Genomic DNA, 9,609 nt, shown 5'->3' with positions numbered 1-9,609 from the left:
TAATGGTAGTGAAGGGAGAATGTAATGTTCACCACTATCATGTTTATGCTGCTGGAGTAAGCCCATTGGCCTTTGTGGCTTTACTCTGCTTTTATCTGTGCAAATGGAAAGAAACCAGACTAGCAGCCTTAAAGTCTAGGAAGAGCGACATTATTCTCTGAATTCCACCCCTTCCTTCCTCAAAGGAAAGCCTGGGAACAGAATTCTGGGGAAACTGTCTTATCCTTTGTAACATCTGTGTAGATTACAAAGCCATACTTTGTACAGATAACAAATAACATCTATCTACCTACCTATAATTTTCTGTTTGGCTAATGGGCAACTTCAAGACTTGCCTGCTGTTTCTTCTTTAGAGATGAAGAACTGTAAGAAAGATACAGTACTTGAACTAGACAACCCCGGAGGTCCGTAAGCACCAGAATTTATTGACTTTGACCGTGTACACCTTAATTACCATTTACTCTGACTCCAATGCAGCACCACCAGTGTACACATTATGAGTACACACAATGTCAGCTGCAGTCCATATGCTTCTGATAGTTTATTGATATACAGAATGCATTACTTCCTAATGAAAATGAAATGTCATTAAACTGTTCTCATCAGACAATTATATGGCTTGTATCTAGAAACATTGCAGGGAGCTTGTACTCTATATTTCCAGGTTTCTGATAAAGGTGTTAGAACCTCAGAAACAGGAATTAGCATTATCCCCATGTCCTTCATGCTAGCAAACAATTTTTGGTCAGATGTTTTGCAGTGCCCTTCACCTTTGCCCTCACCGTCTGCATTTTGTCAAGCTTTCCCCAGCCTTTACAAAAATTGCTTTAGGCTGCAATCCTAAACATGCTTACTGGAGAGCAAGTCTCACTGAACACAGTGGGACTTACTTCCAAGTAAACATGCATAAGCTAGCATTGTTCAGCTGACAACTAATATATGCATTTTATGCAACTTTACCCTATTACCGGAATATGCATTCTTGTACTTGCCTGGAAAACTGCATTGAGAAATTTTGAGAAGTGCAGATTTTGAAGGATGGCTGTGGTTTGGTTTTTGCATTGTTTCAGGAAGTGTGAAGTAGGTTGGCATGCCTTTGAGTGGGAACTGATTCTAATTTATTCCTCATTCCTAACCACCATGCATTTGGGGACTTAAACTGCTGTTTTTCTTGAACTGGAGCAGTTGTTAACATAGGCTAGACTTTCTTGCATTTTGATTTCAGTCGCAAATCAATTGACATGTTGTGCGACTAGGATTCGTGCTGACAGCGTTACTTCCAGTTCACTGAGCTGAGTCCAAATGTTCCCATTAAGAAAAGCGGGGAGGCGGAGACTAAACAAAGCAAGGAGCAGAAACCTGAGGACAAAGGGGACTGTGACAACTGAAGGCCGAGAAGATGGAATGAAACCAAACAAAATGAGTTTTCAATGCATTGCAGGAAATTGATTTCAGAGGACCTCATGATTCACATGGTTCATAATGGTTATCTAGTAACTTTCCAGCATAAGAGCAAAACTGACTAAAGGATGATGAAACCATGAAAAAGGCTGTGGGAACTTGAACCTTCTTTAAAAATAGTCATTCAGTGAGTTGTAATGTGTGTTCCCACCCCATATTTAGAAGATCACAGCATCACATTGACTAACTGAGTAAAATGACCTGGTTCATCTATTGATATGTACTAAAAAGAAGAATAGAAGGGACGTGGGTGGCGCTGTGGTTAAACCACAGAGCCTAGGACTTGCCGATCAGAAGGTCACGATTCGAATCCCCACGACGGGGTGAGCTCCCGTTGCTCAGTCCCTGCTCCTGCCAACATAGCAGTTTGAAAACATGTCAAAGTGCAAGTAGATAAATAGGTACCGCTCCGGCGGGAAGGTAAATGGCGTTTCCATGCACTGCTCTGGTTTGCCAGAAGTGGCTTAGTCATGCTGACCACATGACCCAGAAGCTGTACGCCGGCTCCCTCGGCCAATAAAGCGAGATGAGCGCCACAACCCCAGAGTCGGCCACAACTGGACCTAATGGTCAGGGGTCCCTTTACCTTTACCTAAAAAGAAGAGGGGCTGCAAACTACTGGGGACCAGAGCACTGCAAAGTGATGGCAACCAATTTAGATGGCTTTAAAAGAGGATTAGACCAAAGATGCCAAATTAGGCAAACACTCACTGGAATAAAATCTCCACCACCCACATGTGATGAGTCAGGGTCTTTACCACTGAGACTTGAGACTATAGAGTGGTGGCTTGGACCACTGTGACGGGAGTGGGGCAGGGGCAGGGGAGACCAACAGTAGGTGGAGCTGGGGCAATGGCTAGCAGAACCAACCAGTTCTGGCTCCTCCCTGTGGAGTGCTGCAAGGAGGAATTAAGACAATAGCCAGTTCCACCCCCTGGACTGGTTGCAAATAGGAATGTAGACAAGTGAGGGCATCCTGAGGTTGGTGGGGCAGTGCCCCATTTGCCCTCCAGTGAGACTACATTCCCCTATACTGGCAGCACAATTGTACATCCTTATCATAAGCAAATCCTGTTTCATGGAGTGGGGAAGTCTATGGGTTTTCTCGTCTTGTTTGGGAACTGGTGGCTGTACAGATATGCTGTATACTGGAGCTCAGGCATGATCATCTTTTGGCAGATCGTCTGGGTCTTATTGTCTAAATCCTGCTTGAGGTTATAGCCCAAGATTTTCGCAAGCCCCAGCTGAAAGGGCTTCAGTTTATTGTCTATGATTTTGCTTCCATCAACTGCTGTTTCCTCCAAGAGGCACACCTCCATCAGTTCCTTCTGTCTCTTCTGCAGAAGTTCAACCTCCTTGTACAAAGTCTTTAGGTCCATCCTCTCTTGGATCTTAATCCAGAAGGTGTTATTGAAATGTGTGTAAAGTTTCCAGTCCAGAGCACACCAATCTCTCGCCTTTTCCTTGTATTCTGGATTCAGAGTCTGAACACTGTCTAGGCTCCTGGTGTTCAGTTTGAAATAAACCACATCATCCAGGTCCCAGCATAACATATTCTTCAGAAGGATCATGGACTCATCAAAGTATTCAGCAATTAGCAACAGCTGGAAATTCTGCTCAATATCCTGTATTACAGACTGGACGTAGAAGTCATCATATTCTGCATTGTTGTCATAGCCCAAGTCAAACCACATGAGGTTCCTGGCATAAAAGTTCCAAGCCTTTTTGCCTGTATTGTAGTATGTCCAAGGAGATGCCAGAAACTCACTCAGTGTCTTGGTTTTCTGAAATGCTAGTGAATATGTTTTGTAATAAGCATAGGAGGATTCCAGCAATGAAGGAGGGTCCCGCAGGATAGAAAAATAGAAAGTATCACGTGGCATTACTCTTCTTACCTTTGTAATAAAAAGCAGAACAGAGAAAGTCAGGATCCTTAGCAAGGGAGATTGAAGATATGGGAAAGGAAGGAGGATATTTTTTCTTGCACAATCAATACATTGTACTATATCCCCTAGATTTAATTTGCCAGACTTTTGAATATCAGTAATCTTAATTCCCCAAATCAACAGTTTCCCAAAATTTGCCCACAGAAGCTCTTGCTGCTGCAGACCTCCAGATGTTGCTAGACTACAACTCCCATCATCTCCATCCATTGGCCATGCTGACCGTAGCTGGTGAGAGTTAAGAGAGCAACAACATTTGGAGGGCCAAAGGTCCCCATCCCCACCCTGTGTGGGTTATGCTATTTCTGCAGAACAGAGATCAATGCTGGTTAAGTGCAGGCAGAGGTGGATATGGGGCAGTGTGAATGGTGCAGCGCAGCTGAGGAAGGCGCCTTCTCAAAGCCCAGTAAATGCTTGTCTGACTTCGGGAAGGAGACGGGAGAGCTCAGACAGGGTCTTAGAGTCCTCCTGCCACCTTCCCAGAGCTGGGCAAATGCTCATCGTGTTTTGGGAAGGAGATAGGAGGGCTCTAGGAACCTGCCAGAGCATCATGCCTCCTTCCCAAAGCCTGGCTTAAGCTGGCATTACATGGGCTGTGGGGAGGGAGGGCATCAAATGGCCTTGCGCAGAGCGGCATATTACCAAGGTCTGCCCCAGTATAGTTTGTGTGCAATCAGATATGCTGAATGACCTTATTCCCCCTGAAATCTCTGTGGAAATGCATCCTCAATGTTGCCATCACTCAATTTTGCAGACCGGGGGGGGGGGGATGACAACTTCACTGTAATCAGCAATAGCAGTCCTTTCTGTTTTCTTACTTCTGGCAAATTAAACCTCAAGTGGTTGCACATGATGTTGAAGTGTCGACCAATGGTTCTGAACTCCTCAACAAATGTTGCTCTGAAGTGCACAGGGTAGCCCAGGTGGAAGTGCAAGTGATACGGCAGGGCCACAGTGAGGTTGTGTTTCTCTGAGAAGCGGAAGAGGATGTTGAGGACTGTGCTGCTGGCCGTTTTGTGTGTCTTGAGGAACATGACATTTGTGGTAGGTTGGCAGGGTTTGGAAACAGGTCCCAGCCTACATGAATATAAAATGAATAAAGAAGGGGTAGAATCTTTTTAAACTCCAGATGACACCCTTCCCACCTGCTGAACAGAAAGGTTTGGAAAAGATCCATCCTCTCTCATAGCAGAGTTAGCACAATGGTGATTGCTCCAAGCACATAAAAACATTAGATTTACATCTGCCTGCATCCACATTTAAACATATATTCCCCATGACAATACCTAGGCTAGAATAAATCTCAGAGATTATAAGTGAAGATTTTACTCTGCAAATAAGTGAAGATTTTACTCACAGAGTAAGTCTCCATCCATTGGCAATGAAATAAAGAAGAAAAATGTTCCAAATGACTTAAAAAGAAGGAACTTGTGTTCCTTACCAAAAAAACCCATGCAGTTTTTGCATTAGCAAAGAGGCAGGCAGTAAAAACTTCCTTTTGGAACGTTTCGTTCACGTGAGCTGGAAGCCACGCTTGGCTGCAGCTTTTTTTTACCCCAGGAAGCAGAGAGAGGTAAAGGCTGCTTAGCCCTCCCATGGTAATTTGAGATCAGGGCTCAGGTTAATCGTTTCGTACATCCAAGTGTGAGTCAGTAACTGTATATTATAACTGCCTACTGCTCATTTGTCCTTATTTGATCTCCTTTTGCACTTTGCTGTGGAGATAATGAAAACCCTTTTAACCAGAGCTGCCTTTTGCTTATCCAATCTCAGAGAATTCTACCTCCAGCTGATACAACTCAATAGGGTGCCATTAGAACCATCCCACGCAACTCTTAGGCTGCAACCTTGCATGCACTTTCTTGGAGCCTAGGCCCACTGAATTATTAACTTCCAAGTAAGTGTGAATAGGATTGCATTGTAAATTAGGTGCAGCCTTCTGTGTCGGGAGATGATGTGCAGGCTGGTGCAACCTTGCGCCAGGTGTGCCAGTCCCTGCAGCGCCTCCTAACACTCTGCAGGCTGGTGCAGCCTTCTGCTAGCTGTGGGAAGGCCCAGTGGGGCCCACCACAACTGCAGGTAGGCCCAGCAGGGCCCGAAGGGGCCCAACAGGCTGCAGAATATTGAGGGGGCCCAACCACCCCCTTGAAAATTTTGGGGGAGGCTTGCCCCCCAGCCCAATGGCACTTCTGATCCATGTGTGCTTGTAACAGTCTACTGTCTGCACTCTGCACTCTGCATACCAGGGCTCTCAATATTTTGGCTCTTTTCCATTGCCAACTGAATAGCCAGAATACTGTCCTTGTTAGAGAATACCGTCCTTGAGAAATGAAAGTCAAGTGAACAGGAATTAATCAGAATAAATAGATGTGTTGCAGATTTCATCCCCTGGAATATTTTCTCCACAATGAGAAAATACCAAATTATTTTTTTAAGGGAAGGGCCTTGTCTTCATGATAGTGTGTCTGCTTTGCATGCAGAAGAGATTTGGCCCAAAGGTCAGGTCACTATCATCATCAAAGATCACCGGTATGCCTATGAGAAATATCTAGGGTTTCTGGTGGTTGGTTTTAACAGGTTGAGTTCTCTGGTAGCAGTTGTCCTGTCTGGTTTAGCCATATTAGAATATCAACTTACGTGCCAAGCTTTACATTGCGCTGAAAGAATCCTATCAAGGCTATCACTCCCAGGCAAAGAGTGAGACATGTAAAGTGTCGAAAACACCTGGAAAAGAATAGATACGTGGTCTGCATTTTCTAATAAAACAGCACTGCTGTAACGCTTAAGGCGCAGGGATATTATCTTGGCTTTCCTCAAAGAATTCTGAAAGTTGAGCCCATTCACCTGGTAACACTGGCTTTCAGTACCAACATCACCTTCAAAATGAATGTATCATAACTTGGTTTTTTAAAACAAAACAGATTATCTTTCTCTTATCCTGGAAGTGTGCATATATTGCTGATATAAAATTGCCCATTTTGCTCAGCTTTGTGATAGCAAAGAGTTATTCAATGATTTTTTTTATTTTATTTTTAATTGTGTATCTCCGATCAGTTTACAAATTGCATTTGCTACTTTGGAAAAGTACCTTGTGCAGTATGAGACCTAAGCACAATGAAGTCATTTTGTTCTACAGAGACAGAGAGAGGTCTGTATTCATTGCATCTTAAGGACAACAGGAAATAAAGCCAGAGATTAAGCAGGCTCCAAGGAGTTTACTTTCAGGATAAAATGAAACCAAGGCAGCACCAGTTTAGAGTGTATGGTGTAGGAATGAAAAATCACGGGAGACGAGAGAGGCAGGTGTAACATGAGGCCTCTGTCAGGGCGGGCCCTGGGAGCCTCTTTTATTGAATATTGCAAGCATTGCCACAGGTGGGCCTGTGGCTGATTGGTTACAAGGCGGGGATTACATGTGAGAGGTGGGATTTACATATGATCATTTATCACTGATACATTAAAGGCTGAGAATCGGAGCTAGAACTAGACAGGCATGAAGCCTCCTAATTAAATTGTAACTAGAGATTAATATGGCACAAACAATTACTAATGATTGATCATAACATGAAACAATATAACAATCAAGTTCTGTAGATGTGGTCAGCTAGGCATGAAGAGCAGGTACAGTTTGTTTTCCATGAGCTTAGGATGTCTGTTACTAATGATTGATCATAGCGTGAAACAATGTAACAATCAAGTTCTGTAGATGTGGTCAGCTAGGCATGAAGAGCAGGTTCGTACAGTGTGTGCAAAAGCAGAGAAAAGCCTACAAGCAAGACTTCTCAGAATGCAAGAGAAAGGAAGCAAGAGAAAAGAAGCAATGCTGTGCAGAGAGAGGACTTCCCTTTATCATGGCAAGGGTCAGATTTTTGAACAGTTGTAGTATTTCACCAGGTGTGGTTGGAAGACTTTTCTGTGTCTGAATTTGCATTCCTTTTATTTTTCTGCTCCTTAGTGCAATCCACATGCACAAAAAGTGTGTGTGTGTGCACGCTTACTTAGGCTGTGTATGCACACTAACCCGTTAGTAGCACAAAAATGTAGTTTTTCTTAATCTGGGTTCATTCACACTTGCCATCAACATGCTGCTTTCAATCTAGATTGATTCCAATCTAGACCTTGCCATCCACTTGCTTGCATGATCACTACTGGTTTGGTTTAACGCCAAGATGGATTAGTTAAATTTCCCTTATGCAATTATATTGTAATTGAACATAACAGTTCTTTGGTTCCGGGGCCTCTGTGAGGCCTGGGAGGAACAGTCACTGACCCTCTTCTCCATCCACGTCTGGAGGCTTTCCTTCCATCCCTTGCAGAGCTGCCCATTAAGAAAGAGTGAGCTCCACACTTCTACCAGGAGCTGAGAAGCTATAATCCAGAAAGCCACAACTGCTGAAAGTTTATTTTGCAGAGCCTCGGGTATGGTTTGTACATCACAAACACACACACACACACAAAGACCCACAAAAATTTCTCAAGGGACCTACCAAATTTGTCATCTCTTTGTGCTCTCCCCCACAATACATTACACACACACACACACACACACACACACCAGTTGGAAGATCGGCTAGATATTTGTGTGGCATTTATTAGCTGGGAGAGGCTATAAGTGAATCATGCTGTAAACAGGATTTGACCTGCCAGCATCATCTTTTCTACAATTTGACATTTTTAAATAAGCAGAATCTGATGTGGGAAGAAACAGGTCTGAATAACCCCGGACTAAGTTGCAATGGTATAATATGGAATTAGAGGGATGGGGGAATACATAACCTACAATTGTCAATTTCTCCTAAAGTCGCATATGACATTACTGGAGTTCTGAAAAACACACAGCCTACCTAGCTTCCAAATGCTTCCTTTTAGCCAAAAGTCTAAGAAACAGATAGGGAGACCCACCTTAAACACATCTCTCCAGATTAAATTGCAGATAGATAGACTGATGACAGATGCTAGATAGATAGATAAATAAATAAATAGATGATAGGTAGATAGATAGATAGATAGATAGATAGATAGATAGATAGATAGATAGATAGATGATAGATAGATAGATGATAGATAGATAGATAGATATAGAGATGATAGCTATATGATAGATGATGGATAGATTGATTGATCGATTGATAGATATAGATCTGATGTAGTTAACCGAATACATTCATCAAAATTCCCTGCAAAATAAGTTATTACTACTAAGATAGCTCAGTTGGTTAGAGTGCGGTGCTCATAATGCCAAGGTTGCAGGTTTGATCCCTGTAAGAGACAGCTGCGTACTCCTGCATTTTCAGGGTGCTGGACTAGATGATCCTTGATATCCCTTCCCACTCTATGATTCTTTACTCCTTATTCCTTACCTGCAAGTGCCTTTCATTGTGCTGCTGGTCCTATCACAGTGACACGTGAGTTTCTTGTTAGCCAGCTGGACATGCCACTGCTTCTCTGTGGAGCCTTTCAACAATCTAGGCAGGCAAAGCAAGGAGTGTGCAGATATGATACAGAAATATGGGTGGCACAGATGGGATGCTCCTGTTTACACAAGCAAATTAAACACAGAGATGGAAGACGAATGGAGGTAAGTTTGCATGAGGGGATAGAGTTGCAAAAGTTTTTTGTTTGCTTGTAAGAAGCCCCACCCACCCCAAGCCACCTTGCAATAAAGCCTCATGACCTCAGGGGAGAAGCAGTTCTTGCAGAGTTTAGTTTGGCTCCTGATACTTTGACGGATGGGATGTCAAGCTGGACACAGTGTCCCATTTTATTGCAGGCACTTCAGATTTACTGGGATGGAAAACACAGCTTCTTTGTTCTGCAACTCTGGGTGGGGAAGAGAATTTTGTTTCTGGAGAGTGGGGTGTGATTGGGGAAAAAGGTTAAAAACCTTTAGCCTCCATGCCAGGTTCGCAATCCACATTGGAGTCCCTGTACTGGGTATTTCTGGAAGAAAACCCTGCACTCAAGCACAACTCCTCTGATTTACATCATACATTGCATGTCCCAGTGCTGGCTCATAGCTCTGGCTGAGGATTTGAGCCGATGAGCTCTAGATAACTCAGTGGCAGAAAACTTGCATTACATGCAGATGGCCAATGGCTGTGCACACATGGTGTTTTTATTCTAGACTCAAGTCCCAAAATAAAAGCTCATTGCAGATGGATTCTGCATTGCTCAGCAGTGCATCGTCCATTTGACAACAGGTGTA

The 9,609-nt window shown here is 43.4% G+C and overlaps 1 protein-coding gene across 1 annotated transcript; it reads right to left on the bottom strand.

The window, feature by feature from the left end:
• Positions 1 to 1,920: 1,920 nt before the first annotated feature.
• GAL3ST2 (galactose-3-O-sulfotransferase 2) lies at positions 1,921 to 9,185 on the bottom strand. Its single transcript, XM_082222553.1, has 4 exons — positions 8,765 to 9,185; positions 6,042 to 6,128; positions 4,223 to 4,481; positions 1,921 to 3,356 (listed from the first exon to the last, which is right to left on the bottom strand). Exons 1-4 carry the CDS (start codon positions 8,779 to 8,781, stop codon positions 2,538 to 2,540), a joined length of 1,182 nt encoding a protein of 393 aa, XP_082078679.1. The 5' UTR covers positions 8,782 to 9,185; the 3' UTR covers positions 1,921 to 2,537.
• Between the last annotated feature and the right edge of the window lie 424 nt (positions 9,186 to 9,609).

The sequence above is a fragment of the Podarcis vaucheri genome (genome assembly GCF_965113315.1).
Source record: "Podarcis vaucheri genome assembly, chromosome: 5".
In the NCBI taxonomy this organism is placed as follows: domain Eukaryota; kingdom Metazoa; phylum Chordata; class Lepidosauria; order Squamata; family Lacertidae; genus Podarcis; species Podarcis vaucheri.
The sequence above is the reverse complement of the archived record's forward strand: the minus strand, read 5'-3'. Positions and strand labels throughout refer to the sequence as shown.